This window comes from Panulirus ornatus, chromosome 9 (assembly GCF_036320965.1).
Source record: "Panulirus ornatus isolate Po-2019 chromosome 9, ASM3632096v1, whole genome shotgun sequence".
Classification (NCBI taxonomy): domain Eukaryota; kingdom Metazoa; phylum Arthropoda; class Malacostraca; order Decapoda; family Palinuridae; genus Panulirus; species Panulirus ornatus.
Window position 1 is genome coordinate 39509191 of NC_092232.1, and position 19800 is coordinate 39528990.

At 40.0% G+C, this 19800-nt stretch overlaps 1 protein-coding gene across 2 annotated transcripts in view; it reads right to left on the reverse strand.

Moving 5' to 3' along the window:
• AsnRS (asparagine--tRNA ligase) overlaps positions 1-19800 on the reverse strand; it is a 160454-nt gene that overhangs the window by 131198 nt on the left and 9456 nt on the right. The window contains exons 2-4 of one of the 2 annotated variants that reach the window (XM_071665064.1): positions 13717-13862; positions 13153-13458; positions 6992-7048 (exon numbers count right to left, since the gene is read on the reverse strand). In XM_071665064.1, coding sequence (XP_071521165.1) covers positions 6992-7048; positions 13153-13458; positions 13717-13862 — 509 coding nt within the window. The remainder of the gene's footprint in view (positions 1-6991; positions 7049-13152; positions 13459-13716; positions 13863-19800) is intronic. The other variant, XM_071665065.1, reaches the window with a different exon arrangement.

Here is a 19800-nt window from a genome sequence, read left to right on the forward strand (position 1 = left end):
CACAGGTGCAAGTTCAGAGGCACACTCTCTTAGTACACAAGGATGGATACGATCAGGATCATAAAGCCTGCTTGCATCCAGAGGAAAAGTGCTTTTCGACCAGTCCTGATAAGAGATTACAGGAAGGGACACAGGATTAGTAAGATGAGCATTAGGGAGTGAAGGGATGTTAGTGTCATCCAAGGTGGAGTTAGAAGAGAAATGGAAAACAAAGAGAGCTGCTTTGTCTGTGGTAGAAACAGTTACACTATCATTAGGACAGAAAAGTGAAGGAAAGGTAGAGCAACAGAAGCAGTGAAAGCTGCCTTTAGCTAAAGACCAGAAAGACCTATTAGTGGATGATGAGGAGAGGTTATCACACTTCTTTTGATACAGGAATGCTTTGCTTTTTAAATAGCATACTTGCTATTACTGCGGGAAGTGATAAAAGCTGAGTGGAAGTCAGAGGAAGAAGAGTTCTTCCAAGCCTGATATACCTGATGCCTTAAGTAAACAGCCTCAGAACAGGAACACTTGAATCATGGATTGGATGAAGAGGTCGTTTTGTAGGAAGAGGGGATAAATGCTTCCATCCCCACAAGAATAACCTCTGCTATGCGTCTGGCACAGATAGAAGCATCTCCATGTAATAGACAGAAATTTACCCTAGGAAAGTCCAAAAAAGTTACATAAGATTTGCCAATCAGGTTTGTCGAGGTGCCAATACTTACGCTTAGAATGGGCTGCTAGAGGGGAAGGTGCCATTGAAATAGATACACTTCTGAGAGTGTGATCTGATGAACCAATTGCAGAAGAAATTGTGCAGTTACAGCAGGAAGGACTGAGGGTGAAAAACGGATCCACAACATTTGGAGAGGGGTCACAGCAGTCAGGAATATAGGTAGGGTGGGAAATAACTTGCTCTAAATCATTGAGAACAGAGAATGTGAGGGGTTCAATTCTTCCATCATCTATGTGGGTGGAATTCAACAATTCCCTATGGTAAAAGGTGAAATCTCTTAATTAAAGGATCTTGGCTTGTGGGTGAGAGTATGCCACAGTCTCATGACAGGAGTTTAGTCGAAAAAAGATACAGAAAAGAAGTGTTTACATTTCTATGACAGAGTGAGTTCGTTTTGGACAAAAGGGAAGGCTGGATGGTTGGTTTATAACTTGACTACCAAAAGCATCTGAGATAGTACTGCATGGGAGATTGATTAAAAAGCTGGAATACCAACCAAGAATATGGTGGGGACTTGCAGTGGATAGAAGACTATCTTAGTTATAAAGAAAAAAAGCACGTCAGATGAGTATTCTCCAAACGGGCAGATGCCAACAGTGGAGGGCCCTATGGTTCTGTTTTGGAATCTTAATCTCTGAGAATGACTCACCTGAAAGTATAGACTCCTACATGAATATGCTTCCAGATGATACAAAAGTCATGAGGGAAATGAAAAGCGAGGAGGACTGTCCATCAGTCTACTAGAGGACCTAAACAGACTTTAAAGATGGTCTGATATATAGTTGATGAAATTCAACCCCCAAAAATGCAAGGTAATGATGATGAGACGAAGTGAAAGAAGACATCAGTGTGGTTACTCTTCAGAAGGAAATATGCTTCAGGACTGTGTGTAAGAAGGAACTGGGAGTCAATAATGTCCCTAACCTATGACAAGAGTCACACACAAGAATAATAAAGGGAAAGACCTGTCTTCTGGCAAATATCAAAACAGTACACGAATAAGGAAATATATAGCAAGCTGCTCATATCCTACATAAGGTTAGCACTAGAATATGCTTCTCAAGTTTGATCATCACATCTAAAGAAGCACAAAGTGCTAACAGAGAAGGTCCAGAGGAAGGCAATAATTCTGGAGTCAGAATTAAGAGAACCAACTTACAAGGTAAGGCTAAAGGCTCTAAATTTGCCCATCTTGAATGACAGAAGAGTGGGGGGTGACCTGATCAAAACCGTTAAGTTTCTAATACATATCAATGATGTGGATGTGAACAGTTCTTTGAGAGATGAGGATAGAGCAGCTAGAGGACATAAAATGAAATAAAGCATGAAATTGCTTAATAAGGCATAAAAAGTACTTTCATAGTACAAGAGTGATAGGTCAATACAAAAGAATGACTGAGGGATGGTTAATGCAGACAGCATACATAAATTTAAGTTGTAGAATCAGAAAGAATGTTCAAGATAGGGGCCCCTCGAGTGTAAAACCCTCCCCATACAGTATGAATAGGAAATTAGACAAAGGAAAATACACACTGGGTTCCAAAACCATATGCAGTCAAAGCTGTATTGAGTGCCCAAAAGGTTCCGCCAGATTAGGTACCATCTGGCTTAGCTAGTGTATTACCAGTATACATGAAGAGGCATGGAAACCTTACCTTAAGCATCCATCCTCACCTCCCAGTGATTGCAGAATTATGAAATTATGAGAACCCACACAATACATGAACACCAACTAGGATTTTAAGTTTTATAGACAATCAAAATCCTGCTTAAGTTCTGTAATGGAACAATACCATAAGGCAAGGCAATTCAACTGGAGGATCACAACCCTAATAAAGATCATGGTGAGCTTTTGTGGAACACTTGTCTCTCCCCTCTGAGTACAGTACCTTACTCATGAGAAAGAAAAAGCTTTAGATGGTTTTCTTTTATACTATATCTGTAACTGGTAGCATTTCATAACCTCACCTCTTCTATCAAATTCATTAAAAAGATTTTCCAGAAATCTGAAAGTCCATATCAGCCTGAAACTGACTAACATGTACTCCTATACATCTTTTTATTCTATCAAGTTATCTTAAATGAAGTCTTTCATCCAGACCTTTGTCATCAAGGAATTGTGTGACTGGACCTTCACTCAAAATAACTGAGTAACCCTGCCATGAGGTATCACATGGACTTTCTCTGGGTAGAAACCCAGCAAATTAGTTCCCTACTGCACCATCCATACACTAAGTGAGGCAAGTGACCTTAAGCCTCACGGTCAATCATCATCTCTCCTGAAAATACACGGTTATAAGCTTAAAAAAGAGAAAAAAGAAAAAAACAAATGTTGAATGTAACATCCAAATATACATCCTAGATATGATGGAAGCCACCTGGTGGACCATCCTGTGAGAAGTACACCTCTCAACTGTTTGAACTAGTGTCCGATCTTCTTTCAAAACAGTCTGGTATCACCCAGGGCACTGCATAGCCATAAAAATCTAGGTCCACACACAACACCCCCAGTTATGAAATACTGAGGTTAAATTGTACCATACATTATCAAATTACCAAAATAAACAAAAAGCATTGGTTAGGCTGACCCATGAAAACGATGTCTAAGGTCACTGGCATTGTGTGCCAGTTGATGTTAATGATGTCTCCAAGTACAAACTCAAACCACAACAAAGTACAGGTTGAACCTCTTTAATTTGGCAATCTTGGGACCTAGCCATTGCCAGACCACAGAAAATGCCAGAAAACAGAACTTGATTCCTGAGGGAACCCCATATGTAAACATATGATGCCAATAGAGGGCAGAATTGTCAACATTATATACTTGTTCTGGGGCTAAGTTTTCCACTGCCACTAGCTGTGCACAAACTTTGTTGCAACTTTGTAATGTGTGGTTTATGTATCGAATGACCACAGTTTGGTAGTTAGCTTTGGTTGACTCTTGTTACTATTGTTGTCTTATTGTTATCGTCAAGACAGCCATCTTGTGCTGCGTCAGTCCCAGCCAGGCAGCCGGCTCATACACTCTCTCACCCTGTACACATTGCTGTTGATTGTTTAATAGAATATTGGAGTTTTTATCGATTCTTCTAATACGACCTTACACTTCAAGATTCTGTGTCAGCAAAGCAAACTTCCATGTCAGCACTACACTTCACAAACACTATGTACTGAAATTCCATGTCTCCACTTATGCTTGTGCAGCCATCCCAGCAAATATTCATAGTCTAGCTTTAGTTCCCTATGAAAACTTTGGCTGGCTCAATAAGCATTTCCCTAGAAATGCTTACACCTTCATCATGTGGGAGCTTAAACCACTATCAGTCGTCCACTGTCAAATTCAATACTCCAGGCTCCTTTCAAAGTTTTCTGAAACTTTAAACCTTTCTGAGCTTTCATTTTCAGCAAAAAACTGAATATAAGAAATCAAAAGGACTGTTAATTAGCCCAGCTGTAAAGTAAAAATTTTTTGGCAACTTAGCCCTGCTAACAGTGCGGCTCTAATGGCAGATCTACAAACTAATGGCGGCAGATTTAAATTGTGCCACATCATGGGAGTTATCGTACCACAGAGTGCCAGATTAGAGAAGTACAACTGTACTATACTTATGATCTGCCTTAAAAACCACAAATCAAAGACAAAGATACCCATATGACATCTAAAAGACCAAAATAAGAGTAAAGACTTTGCAAGCTAATGTCATGCAACAGCCAGCATGTTTGTACAGTACCAAAGAAATCCAGTACAAGATGCCCATGGCTGGCTGCTTTGCACCACCTCACCTATACAACGAGACGTCATAGGTCTTTATGGGCTGCTATAAGGTTATGCACTTCCTGTGAATGAGCATCTGCTGGCCTCATATGTCTAACATTGTTTAAAGAGGCAAATCCTAAAAGAAACAACTTCGAAGAGTAAAACAGAGGCGTACTTAATCATTTTGGGTACTTGGTACAATTTTCTTAGGGGGGTCCCTCGCTGTGCTGATCACTAAGAAATTTCAAAGTTCAGATTTATAATTATAATATTTGGAATGACAAAAATGAACACAACAGAAGATAAAGAAAACTAACAGTTCTTTCATATATCCTTTCATACTTACTCACCGTTTCCCATGCTAGTGAGGTAGTGCCAGGAACAAAGAAATGACCTCATTTGCTAACATTCATTAGCTGTATTGTGTAATGCATCAAAACTGCAGCTCCCTATCTGGAACCAGAACTCCACTGACAGCAAATCACCCCAATCATAGCACAGCCCTCCACTTTATCCTGTGCATGCTTTTCACCCTCTTGAATGTTCAGGCCCTGATCACTCAATTTTTTTCACTCCATCCTTCCATCTCCACTTTAGTCTCCTCTTTCTTGTCCACCCCACTTCTGACACATATATGCTTTCTGTCAACCTCACCTCAATCATTCTCTCCATATGTCCAAACAACTTCAGCACACCCTCTTCAGCTCTCCCAACCATACTCTTCTTTCTACCTCATCTCTCTGTTACCCAATCAGTACTTGCTCTAACAACCCTCCTTACACTACTTACTAATCTCAAACATTTAATTTCCAACACATTAACCTTCCTCTGTGCATTCATACATTGTTGGGACTACTATGCCTTCAAACATAGCCTTTTTGCCCTCCCAGATAGTAATCTCTCCACACATTCTTCAGTGCTCCCAGAACCTTTGGCTCTCCCCATGACACACCTCCATTCCATGGTCTCAATTACTATCATGCCTACTCCCAGACATTTAAATCTCTCTCTCTCTCTCTCTCTCTCTCTCTCTCTCTCTCTCTCTCTCTCTCTCTCTCTCTCTCTCTCTCTCTCTGTGCTGTTAAACCTAACAATCTTGCTTTTATTCATATACTGTCAATTTCCTCCTTTCTTACACTCTCACAAACTCAACACCAACTTAGGTAGTTTTTCAGTCATATCTGTCACCAGTGCTAGGTCATCAGCTAACAAGATTCTTGCATCACCTCCATCGCCACCCCATCCATAAACAAGCTAAACAGGCATGGTTACATTAAACACCCCTGTCAAAGACCAAACTTTACTTGGAACCACTCACCCTCCTCTCCACCTACTTGGACACATGCCTTACACTTTTGATAAAAACTCTTCTTCTTCTAATAGCTTTCCTCCCACAGCATATATTTGTAAGACCTTCCACAAAGCATCTCTATAAACCCTACCATACGTTTTCTCTAGATCCATAATGCCACATACACATCCTCCTCACAAACATCTTTCAAAGCATCTGATCCATACATTTTATACCACTCCTGAAACGACATTGTTCCTCCTTAATCTTATGCTCTATGCATGCCACCACCCTCTCAATCAATACTCTCCCATACAAATCACTAGTAAACTCAACATATCATACATCTGTAATCTAATTACTCACCTTTGTTCTTTTTGCCTTTATAAAAGGGCATTTTACATGCATTCTGCCAATCCTCAGGCACTTCACTGTGATCCATACATACATTAAAAATCCTGATTAATACATGCTTATAAAAATACTTTATTTTCCACATTACTTTGGGGGCCCATAACATATGGGACACATCAATGCAAAGATGTAAATACAACTCTAGAGTAAAATAGTGTCTCGTAACCTAATACACAAGCACACAGGACCCTGTCCATAGGTGAGGAAATTATTCTCATGGGTCATTGCTCAATTGCATTTCACCTTTCTCTGTTAATAAGATAGTTATACCAAGTACTGTCTGCTTATAACTATAACATTTCGAGTAAAAACTTAAGAGAAATCTATTTCATTACTCCAATTAATCAACCCAAACATGTACCACACATTTATGTAACATCTGTGATATCTAATACTAAAGGAATAGTTCATGATTTGCAAACGTTCTTATCACTATATGCTTTGCATCATCACAGAGGAATATGACTATAGAAGAGTAAGTAATCATATTTATGTATGCATGTAAAAACCACCAACCCATTAGCGGTACATTCTTATTTCTGTATGTTTACTATTATCACTGAAGACCATGACTAATGAAAAGTAAGTAATCATATTAACTCATACATATAAAAAACACCAAGACACATACTGTATTTCTTATGGCAAATTAATGGAATAAGCAATCAAGAAGCTCTCTGAGGAGCTATGTAAAGGTGCTATTTACAGCCTGAAAGAAAAATCTAACCTTTTGATGCAAATCAGTCTAGTTTCATGTTCATGGTGTGTTACTTACGAAATTTAAACAATTCAGTTTTAAAATACTTACATCCTTCCACAGCTTTGTTAGTTTCTTCAACTGGCTCTTAGATATCACTTCATATTTCTGAAGAAATATAACAGTAAAGAAAATTATCATCACAGAGCTAAAACAGAAAAAACAAATGAGTAAACATTTCATAAAATATATGAATTTTTGCTAATCATAGGCCCTGCCCACATTAAGAATATGCTTACTGGGCAATAACTGGCATGATAATTCATATATTCCATCCCCTCAAATCTGCTTGTAAAGCATTTCCTAGTTCTCTAAAATATGATTATCTCTAATAGTTTCGTTGGTGAATGTACATCACAACAGTATTCAATTTTGCTTCTTTTACATACTTTGAATATCTTCATCAATAGGTCTCTATCTCTTGTAAAGAAAGTTCTCAGAATCATATCACATATCGCTTGACCTGGTAATACTATCCTCACAATATGCTCTCTAAAATCTGATTTCTCATTTATGATGACAACCAAATTTTTACATTTGGCCCACATTCTATCAATTTTCCTCCCAGGCCTTTATATGGCACTAATAATGCATCTTCCCTTGACCCATAACTTATTTGTTCTAATCCTTCTTCATTAAATAACATTAGGTTCAATTCTGCTCATTCGTAAATTATGTTTTAATCTTTTTGCATCCCAATCTGATCAGTTTCTGAACCAATCATTCTGCTTTCTCTAGTGTCAGATATATATATGCACCAAAACCACAGCTCCTTATCCACATCCAGGACCCACAGACCTTTCCATGGTTTACCCCAGATGATTCACATGCCCAGGTTCAGGCCATTGACAGCACATTGACCCCGGTATACCACATCATTCCAATTTACTCTATTCCTTGCACACCTCTCACCCTCATGCCCTGAGTGCTCAAAATCTTTTCCACTTCCAATTCAGTCTCCTACTTCTTGTTCCCTCAACCTCTGACACGTATATCCTCTTTCTTTAATTACACACATATCTTTTACCCTTTATTACTTACTCAATCAAACCACCTCACACCACATGTTGTCCTCAAACATTTCATATATAACACATCCACCCTCCTCTGTACAAGCCTACCTATAGCCCATGCCTTGCAACCATACAATATTGTTGGAACTACTATTTCTTCAAACATATGCATCTTTGCTCTATAAGATAACATCCTCTCCTTCCACACATTCTTCATTATCTCAAAACCTTCACCCCCTCCCCCACCCTGTAACTGACTTCCGCTTCCATTTGCTGCTAAGTCCACTCCCAGTTATCTAAAACACTCCACTTCCTCTAATTTTTCTCCATTTAAACTTACATCCCAATAAATTTGTCCCTTAATCTTACTGAACCAATCCTCAGGCACTTCACCATGATCCACACATACAATGGATATCCTTACCAACCAATCAACAACAAAGTCACCCCTTTTCTTAATAAATTCCACTGCAATACCATCCAAACCTGCCACATTGCCAGATTTTATCTTCTGCAAAGCTTTCACTACCTCTTCTCTCTTAACCAAACCATTCTCCCTGGCCCTCTCACTTTGCACACCACCCCAACCAAAACACCCTACATCTGCCACTCTATCATCAAACCCATTCAAGAAACCTTCCAAATACTCACTCTATCAGTACCTGTTATCACTTCCCCCTTTGCCCCTTTCACTAATGTTCCCATTTGTTCTCTTGTCTTGTTCATATTATTCACCTTCCAAAACATATTTTTATTCTCCCTAAAGTCTAATGATACTCTCTTACCCGAACTCGCATTTGCCCTCTTTTTCAACCCTTGCACCTTTCTCTTGACCTCCTGCTGCGTTCTTTTATACATCTCCGTCATTTGCACTCCTTCCTTGTAAGTACTGTCCAAACACCTCTCTTTTCTCTTGCACTCACAACTTTACTTCTTCATCCCACCACTCACTACCCTTTCTAATCTGCCCAATTCCCACTTTTCTCATGCCACATGCATCTTTTGCATGTCATCACTCCTTCCCTGAATACATCCCATTCCTCACCCACTCCTCTCACATCATTTGCTCTCACTTTTTGCTATTCTCCACTCAATCTCTCCTGGTACTTCCTCAGACAAGGCTCCTTTCCAAGCTCACATTCATGACTCTTCTCCCCAACATTTTCTCTTCTAAAAACCTCTATAAATCTTCACCTCCACAATATAGCGATCAAACATCCCCCTAACTTTGCTCCCTCATATCTAGCTCTCTCTGATCTATCTCCATGTTTTTTGATGGATCAGCCTCTTCCCCTCTCTCCATTAACAGTGATGTCCCTCAGGGTTCTGTCCAGTCACCTACATTTTTGTCCCATTCATTACTGATTTCTTTTCTTCTACAAATAATCATACGGACTAATGCACCAACAGCTCAACACTGCATTCATCCACATCCTTTGATTCTGCTCCTTTTCTTACTTGATCTTGATCTGCATTTAGTCTCAATTCCCACAATAAACTCAGACTTGGACAGGATATCTCAAAGAGTACACAAACTTTGGTCAAATCTAATGCCTTCAAGACTCAGTTTATACCTATCTCTCTTTAGGAAATTCCTCAAAACTTCCCTCTCTCTTTTGACAGTTCTGTAATTCCACTTCAACTCAATGAACATATTTGGTATCACTGTAACATTCACTCTATCTTGGTAACCCACATTATGGAAATAGCTAAGTCTGCCTCTAAGAAAGTGGGAGTCCTGTTTAGGTGTCAAAATTTCTTTTCTTCTGAATAGTTGTTCCATTTATACATAGGATTGATCTGTCCTTTTATAAAGTACAGCTTTAACATTAGGGTGGTTCTAGCTCTGCATCCCTACTTGACAGAGTCAAAAGTGCTCCAGCTTATAAACTCTCCCAGGCAAACTTCAAATCTTGAGCTGTTGGCTCTATGACACAATGTTGAGTAACTTTCCCTATTCTATAGGTATTACTTTTGTTTATGCTCATGAGAGCTGGCTGCCTGTGTGCCCCCAACACTTACTTTTGTGTTCCTCTCGCTAGAGAATCAAATATCAACCAGTGCTTGTGTTTGCGCACTCCTACAAGGTACAGAACTGTGCTGGCCTTCATTTACGAATCCACCATTAACAGATGTTCTAAAATGTATCTACTAGGAAGGAGAGGGAAGGGAAATAGGCTTGTCTATGTTATGACCTGTAAGAAGTAGTTGGTGGGCAGACAACGACCAGGAAGGTATATTAACAGCATTACCCTCTTTGGTATCAGGAGGGTTAGTGATGGCTGGGTAGTGACCCAGCACTTCAGTGGCTGTCAAGCTGCACCCCTCTGACCCAGGTAGCTGTCTTTTTTTTTTTTTTTTAACTCACCCACACAAGGACTACTGGCATTTTGTCGACAAACATACAATCTCTCCTTGCCACGCATAAAACTTAACAACACTTAATTCATGTAGCAAAAGTGCACATCCTAGTTTCCACTCATTCCCGTTCATACTACACCTCCTTTCATGCCCCCCCACAAGATGCATTCATCATTTCCATTTTCACTCAGAAGAAGAAGAATGAGAACATGGAGGAGTTCTGGGCCTGAAATAGGGTTTGTGGTAAGTACCACAGCACTGGCTCACTATGCCATAGTTACTGTCTCTCCCAAAACTCAAGATAGCTGTGCCTTGCTGGTGATGACTGCCTACAGCCCACTAACACCACTCCAAAAATAGCAGCAGTAGGTGCCACATATTACACCTAAGCCTTTAGAGCCATTAAAACCATGAGATAAGGAAAAGCAGGGATACCAAGCTTTTGTCTATTTTTCAAGACATCTTCAGGGCAACTAATTGTACAATGAGACAGTACAGTTACATGCAGTGGCAAGAAGGGACTCAAAACACCTGGGGATATGACCAGAGTACAACGTGTGTGTGTTCAAAGCTTGTTTTATTTGGTCCTATTTACACCCTAATGCACAAGAATGCAATTATGATTCTTTTCATGCAGGATGTGGATATACATCATATATATTTTGTGATAGAAGTCCAGGATACTGGGTTATCATTGTTTATCAAGTGTACACAAAGACTGATAATTGAACCTTGCATTGTACGAAATGTAAAATATCTGCATCTTAACAAAGAAGTGTACAAACCTGATATTTTGACTATGTACATCTGGAAACAGCCCCATGTGTAGCAAGCTTTAAATACATACAAGAATGTGGCGAGGTCAGGCATGGGCCAAATGTAAACCCCTTATTTTCCTCCCCAAACCGAAATTTGAACTTGGGTCACACTAACCAGGTGCTGTGTGTTTCTTCCTGTCGCTGTATATAACCCTACCTCACCGACATACTATCAGTTGTCCTGTAAATATCTTGAGAAACATATGAATGCTTGGTGTCTCTGCTTTTCCACTTCCTATGGGTTTAACGGATTTATTCCCCACAATACCACTGTGGTTATTCTACTAAGCCCTTAGCTGTAAATCTGTCTGTGGTAAAGGATGTACTGGTACTTATATCATTCTTGCCCCCCTTTTTTATGCCAATAACTGCACGAGTTCCACATAGGTTAGATCCTCAACATGCAATTCCTGCAACTCATTAACATCTTGCTATTTATTTTCTTTAAAGACAAAGCAAGGTAGTTATAATTAATATGGTAAAATGTGAAAATCACTTGAAGACCTGGCAATCATTAAAAGGTGACCACAGGCAAAAAATATTTCAGTGCTCCTGAGAGAGAAATCTAACATTAGTTAGCTTTGGCATCATTTCAAAATGCAACATAGGTGAGAGATCTTACAATATCTTTAATCATTTCATTGTCAGTGGAAAAGAATATTCAAAATGGTGAACAAAAAAAATATGAGTTTTTTAATTAATTGCTACTGTAAGGCCTTAGCATCATCTTAAAAATCTGTACATTAATTCCTGAGTGTAGCTACAGTAAAATGTTGCGCTACGAGCCTTTGCTAGACAAGGGCCAACAATTATTAATAGCTATATATTTTGCCAAGAGGCAAAGGCAACCAATTTAAGAGTTAAAAACGTACATGTGCAGCCATAGTGTAAAAAACAATTTTACTGTCACATGTGCCCTATGTGCAGTGAATGGGTTTATGTATTTCAGTTTCTACTGTGTTACTGCCATAAATTAAACATACACCAGAAGACTGTAAACAAATAAAGTTATGAGATTCATAGTTCCATGAATTTCCCTTATGCAATTATTTGTTCACAATCTAATAGTAACAGCAAAAGAAATTTTTGTGGCACTGGAAAATAAAGATTCATCAATGTTACTCATGAACATAAGCGTAGGGGCCCAAATCCTTTTGGGTGTGCAAGCAATAATTTGCCCAATTTTAAAGTTAAAAGAGAATACACTTGAATTCATACAATGACACTGATCAATATCATTAAAACTTGTTATATATCTATTAGTTTGTTATGTATCTATATGTGACTCACTTATGGAGTTCCCATAAATAAGTCTGGGAAATCCACCTCATTTTTCAAATTTGACACTGAAATGGTTAACCTTTAAACTGCAGCTACCAAACAATTTGGATACCACTATGTGATAAAGTAAGAAAATCATCTTTAAAAGTCATATTTTCATAAAATTAGATATATAAAAACAGGCATGGAAAAGGTAAAAATAAATCTTTTACCTACCTTTGTTTTGCCATAGTGGATTGCTGAAGTTTATGAAAGCAGTTATGAATGCTACATTTAGTGCAGCAACAATTAAATATATTACAAAATTTAAATAAAAAATACTAAATCTCAAGAAAAAAAAAATTGTTCATGTACCACTGTTTTGCCATGGTGAAGTGTAGAATCTTATAAATGCATCAAAGAATGCTACACTTGATGTGAAAAAAAAAGGGTGCAAATGTTGTCTTTGGTAATGCATGTCACAGCTGACTGTGCACTGACAAAATATGTGCGTTGCAGTTTAAGGGTTAAAATGAAATTATTGTTATCCAATTCTCAATGAACTTGAAACAATTTGCTGGAATGAATTGATCAGCCCAGATTTTCATTTTAGAGGGGAGCAGAAGTCCCAATACTTCCCTGGCCCATACGCCTATGCTTTTACATCTTTAGCTACCGAGTTACAATCTTAGGCTTCAACAATAAAGAAAATTAACATCAACTACTTTTACAGCAGGTAAGCATATGTCCTTATATTCACCTGAGGAACTTTACCATGTGGGAGGCTGAACTGTGAAAGAATACTAAGATCTGTTTCTGGAAAGTCTTTTAAATCAGAGCCAAAGCTTTCTACATGTTTCCACCATCTCATGAAATGTGGATGGGAAGGTAAAATGGGGCCATTCTTAGACGCTGATGCTCTGCTGACACAGTCATGAACCACCTTGTCAGCCTTGGTGGGTATATAGCCCAAAATGTAGCTTGAATGACTTAAGTGTTCATCCAGTGCTTGGAGACACGAAGTCAAGTGAGCTCCTGGGCTGCCAAACACTTTCCCATTCTCACCCTAGAAGAGAAGGCCATTCTAACAGATATCAGTCTTAATCTTCTTTGAGCAAAAGTACTACCTTTCAATATTCAGAGACAACTTTTCAGCTTCAAAGAAGAAACCATATGATTTAGAGAGCAATGTCTTTAATTCTATAATAGTCATGACCACATGCATTATTCATATCACTGTATAATGAGAATCAGCAATACAGGATAATTATGTGGTTAGCACTCCTATCCCTGTCATACAGCCACTAATTAAAATACCCCTCACCTGGTCATCCTTGCCATCAACATATATCACTGGAAATGGTTCTTTGCCAGCCTTCCTCATAGCCTGAAGGGCAGTCTTGAAGGGCTTGTCCTGAGTTCCATCACCAGTTTCATCTGACCCAGAATTCTCAGATGTGTAAATTTCTCCTGGAATCAAATCCATCAATATATCATTAAAGAAGATAAAACTACAGAAACATCCAATACATATAAAAGAACATTTCATCAAAATGTAGCAAATGCAGTGAACAATTCTGTGCCTTAACATTTAGTACAATATGATACACATTAAAACCAAATTTCTTCAGAATTCTTTTTGTCAGATCCCTAAATGTTCTCAACATAGCATTACTAACATGGTATTATCATAAGGAATTTGTAAAGCACTAGAACCTAAAGGTCATTTTGTGCTTTACAGTAGGAAAAAAGATAGATATAAAAACTTAAAACTACTGTACTTATAAAAAATCATATGTTTTGGCCTCAGGTAAGAAATTCATCATGAGGAGAGTTGACTGAATAAGAAGTGATAGGGTAAGAGAGAGGTTTGGTAATAAAAAGAGTACGGTTGAAAGAAATGAAAAGGGTGTGCTAAAATGGTTTGGACATCTGGAAAGGATGGGTGAGGTGAGGTATACAAAGAAGGTTTATATGTCAGAAGCAGAGGAGACATGGAGAAGGAGACAACCAAATTGGAGATCAAAAGATGTGAAGGTCTTGAGCACTTGGGGCATGAACATGCATGCACATGGGTGTAAGGTATGCATGGGTTAAAGTGAATTACAGTGATACAGTGTACAGGAGATGAGGTGATATCAATGAACTGAAACAGGGAACATGAGGCAAACATGAGAAACCACAGAAAGGTCTGTGGGTCCTGACTGTGGGTCCTGATTGTGGATAGGTAGGTGTGGTTTCGGTGCATTATATATGACAGCTAGAGTGAATGTGAGAAAATGGGGCCATTCTTCATCCGTTCCTGGCACTATCTCACTTACATGGGATACAAAAAACAAGCATAAAGAAAAAATATGGAGTGAAAAAGATTTTGAGTGATTGGGGCCTGAACATGCAGGAGGGTGAAAGGTGTGCAAGGAATAGTGAATTAGAACGATGTATACTGGGGTCCATGTGCTGTCAATGGATTTAACCAGGGCATGTGAAGTGTCTGAGGTAAACCATGGAAAGTTCTGTGGGGCCTGGACGTGGAAAGGGAGATGTGCTTTCGGTTCATTATACATGACAGCTAAAGACCGATTGTGAATGAATGTGGCCTTTGTTGTCTTTTCCTAGCGCTACCTTGCGCACATGCGGGGGCAGGGGGTTGTTATTTCATGTGTAGCTGGGTGGCAATGGGAATGAATAAAGGCAGTGTATGAATTATGTACATGTGTATATATGTATATGTCTGTGTGAGTATATATATGTATACATTGAGATGTATAGGTATGTATATTTGCGTGTGTGGACATGTATGTGGGTGGGTTGGGCCATTCTTTCATCTGTTTCCTTGTGCTACCTTGCTAATGCGGTAGACAGCGACAAAGTAGAATAAATATATAATATAAATATTTATTTATCTATTTCCCCTATCCCAGGATAGGGGAGAAAAAATACTTCCCACGCATTCCTTATGTGTCAAAGAAGGCGACTAAAGGGGACGGGAGCGGCGGCCTAGAAACCCTCCCCCTATGTATTTTAACTTTCTAAAAGGAGAAATAGAAGAAGGAGTCACGCGGGGAGTGCTCATCCTCATGAAAGGCTCAGATTGGGGTGTCTAAATGTGTGTGGATGTAACCAAGATGAGAAAAAAGGAGAGATATGTAGTATGTTTGAGGAAAGGAACTTCGATGTTTTGGCTCTGAGTGAAACGAAGCTCAAGGGCAAAGGGGAAGAGTGGTTTGGGAATGTCTTGGGAGTAAAGTCAGGGGTTAGTGAGAGGACAAGAGCAAGGGAAGGAGTAGCACTACTCCTGAAACAGGAGTGGTGGGAGTATGTGATAGAGTGTAAGAAAGTAAACTCTAGGTTGATATGGGTAAAACTGAAAGCTGATGGAGAGAGATGGGTGATTATTGGTGCATATGCACCTGAGCATGAGAAGAAAGATCATGAGAGGCAAGAGTTTTCGGAGCAGCTGAATGAGAGTGTTCATGGTTTTGATGCACGAGACTGGGTTATAGTACTGGGTGATCTGAATGCAAAGGTGAGTAATGTGGCAGTTGAGGGAATAACTGGTATACATGGGGTGTTCAGTGTTGTAAATGGAAATGGTGAAGAGCTTGTAGATTTATGTGCTGAAAAAGGACTGGTGATTGGGAATATCTGGTTTAAAAAGAGAGATATACATAAGTATACGTATGTAAGTAGGAGAGATGGCCAGAGAGAGTTATTGGATTACGTGTTAATTGATAGGCGCGTGAAAGAGAGACTTTTGGATGTTAATGTGCTGAGAGGTGCAACTGGAGGGATGTCTGATCATTATCTTGTGGAGGCGAAGGTGAAGATTTGTAGAGAATTTCAGAAAAGAAGAGAGAATGTTGGGGTGAAAAGAGTGGTGAGAGTAAGGGAGCTTGGGAAGGAGACTTGTGTGAGGAAGTACCAGGAGAGACTGAGTACAGAATGGAAAAAGGTGAGAACAAAGGAGGTAAGGGGAGTGGGGGAGAAATGGGATGTATTTAGGGAAGCAGTGATGGCTTGCGCAAAAGATGCTTGTGGTATGAGAAGAGTGGGAAGTGGTTAGATTAGAAATGGTAGTGAGTGGTGGGATGAAGAAGTTAGATTATTAGCGAAAGAGAAGAGAGAGGCATTTAGACGATTTTTGCAGGAAAATAATGCAAATGAGTGGGCGATGTATACAAGAAAGAGCTTGGGAAGTGAGTCAGATGTTGTTCGCTGATGATACAGCGCTGGTGACTGAGTTTGGTAAAGTGTGTGAAAGAAGAAAGTTAAGAGCAAATGTGAATAAGAGCAAGGTTATTAGGTACAGTAGGGTTGAGGGTCAAGTCAATTGGGAGGTTAGTTTGAATGGAGAAAAACTGGAGGAAGTAAAGTGTTTTAGATATCTGGGAGTGGATCTGGCAGCGGATGGAACCATGGAAGCGGAAGTGAATCATAGGGTGGGGGAGGGGGCGAAAATCCTGGGAGCCTTGAAGAATGTGTGGAAGTCGAGAACATTATCTCGGAAAGCAAAAATGGGTATGTTTGAAGGAATAGTGGTTCCAACAATGTTGTATGGTTGCGAGGCGTGGGCTATGGATAGAGTTGTGCGCAGGAGGATGGATGTGCTGGAAATGAGATGTTTGAGGACAATGTGTGGTGTGAGGTGGTTTGATCGAGTAAGTAATGTAAGGGTAAGAGAGATGTGTGGAAATAAAAAGAGCGTGGTTGAGAGAGCAGAAGAGGGTGTTTTGAAATGGTTTGGGCACATGGAGAGAATGAGTGAGGAAAGATTGACCAAGAGGATATATGTGTCGGAGGTGGAGGGAACGAGAAGTGGGAGACCAAATTGGAGGTATAAAGATGGAGTGAAAAAGATTTGTGTGATCAGGGCCTAAACATGCAGGAGGGCAAGGAATAGAGTGAATTGGATCGATGTGGTATACCGGGGTTGACGTGCTGTCAGTGGATTGAATCAGGGCATGTGAAGCGTCTAGGGTAAACCATGGAAAGTTGTGTGGGGCCTGGATGTGGAAAGGGAGCTGTGGTTTCGGGCATTATTGCATGGCAGTTAGAGACTGAGTATGTGTCTGTGTATGTATATATATGTGTACATTGAGATGTATAGGTATGTATATTTGCATGTGTGGGCGTGTGTATACATTGTGTATGGGGGTGGGTTGGGCCATTTCTTTCGTCTGTTTCCTTGCGCTACCTCGCAAATGCGGGAGACAGCGACAAAGCAAAATAAATAAATAAATAATATCATTATTTATCCCTGGGGATAGGGGAGAAAGAATACTTCCCACGTATTCCCTGCATGTCGTAGAAGGCGACTAAAAGGGAAGGGAGCGGGGGGCTGGAAATCCTCCCCTCTCATTTTTTTTTTTCAATTTTCCAAAAGAAGGAACAGAGAAGGGGTCCAGGTGAGGATATTCCCTCAAAGGCCCAGTCCTCTGTTCTTAACGCTACCTCGCTAATGCGGGCAATGGCGAATAGCATGAAAGAAAGAAAAGAATATCATTATTATCATTTTGCTTTGTCGCTGTCTCCCACATTTGCGAGGTAGCGCAAGGAAACAGACGAAAGAAATGGCCCAACCCAACCCCATACACATGTATATACATACACGTCCACACATCGGCAAATATACATACCTATACATCTCAATGTACACATATATATATACACACACACACAGACATATACATATATACACATGCACACAATTCACACTGTCTGCCTTTATTCGTTCCCATCGCCACCTCGCCACACATGGAATAACATCCCCCTCCCCCCTCATGTATGCGAGGTAGTGCTAGGAAAAGACAACAGGCTACATTCGTTCACACTCAGTCTCTAGCTGTCATGCAATAATGCCCGAAACAACAGCTCCCTTTCCACATCCAGGCCCCACACAACTTTCCATGGTTTACCCCAGACGCTTCACATGCACTGATTCAATCCATTGACAGCACGTCGACCGCGGTAAACCACATCGATCCAATTCACTCAATTCCTTGCCCGCCTTTCACCCTCCTGCATATTCAGGCCCCGATCACTCAAATCTTTTTCACTCCATCTTTCCACCTCCAATTTGGTCTCCCACTTCTCCTCGTTCCCTCCACCTCCGACACATATATCCTCTTGGTCAATCGTTCCTCACTCATTCTCTCCATGTGCCCAAACCATTTCAAAACACCCTCCTCTGCTCTCTTAACCATGCTCTTCTTATTTCCACACATCTCTCTTACACTTACATTAATTACTCGATCAAACCACCTCACACCACATACTGTCCTCTAACATCTCATTTCCAGCACATCCACCCTCCTGCGCACAACTCTATCCATAGCCCACGCCTCGCAACCATACAACATTGTTGGAACCACTATTCCTTCAAACATACCCATTTTTGCTTTCCAAGATAATGTTCTCGACTTCCAAACATTCTTCAAGGCTCTCAGGATTCTCGCCCCCTACCCCACCCTATGATTCACTTCCGCTTCCATGGTTCCATCCGCTGCCAGATATCTAAAACACTTTACTTCCTCCAGTTTTTCTCCATTCAAACTTACCTCCCAATTGACTTGACCCTCAACCCTACTGTACCTAATAACCTTGCTCTTATTCACATTTACTCTTAACTTTCTTCTTTCACATACTTTACCAAACTCAGTCACCAGCTTCTGCAGTTTCTCACATGAATCAGCTACCAGCGCTGTATCATCAGCGAACAACAACTGACTCACTTCCCAAGCTCTCTCATCCCCAACAGACCGCATACTTGCCCCTTTCCAAAACACTTGCATTCACCTCCCTAACAACCCCATCCATAAACAAATTAAACAACCATGGAGACATCACACACCCCTGCCACAAACCTACATTCACTGAGAACCAATCACTTTCCTCTCTTCCTACACGTACATATGCCTTAAATCCTCAATAAAAACCTTTCACTGCTTCTAACAACTTGCCTCCCACACCATATATTCTCAGTACCTTCCACAGAGCTTCTCTATCAACTCTATCATATGCCTTCTCCAGATCCATAAATGCTACATACAAATCCATTTGCTTTTCTAAGTATTTCTCACATACATTCTTCAAAGCAAACACCTGATCCACACATCCTCTACCACTTTTGAAACCAAACTGCTCTTCCCCAATCTGATGCTCTGTACATGCCTTCACCCTCTCAATCAATACCCTCCTATATAATTTACCAGGAATACTCAACAAACTTATACCTCTGTAATTTGAGCACTCGCTCTTATCCCCTTTGCCTTTATACAATGGCACTATGCACGCATTCCACTAATCCTCAGGCATCTCACCATAAATCATACATACATTAAATAACCTTACCAACCAGTCAACAATACAGTCACCCCCTTTTTTAATAAATTCCACTGCAATCCCATCC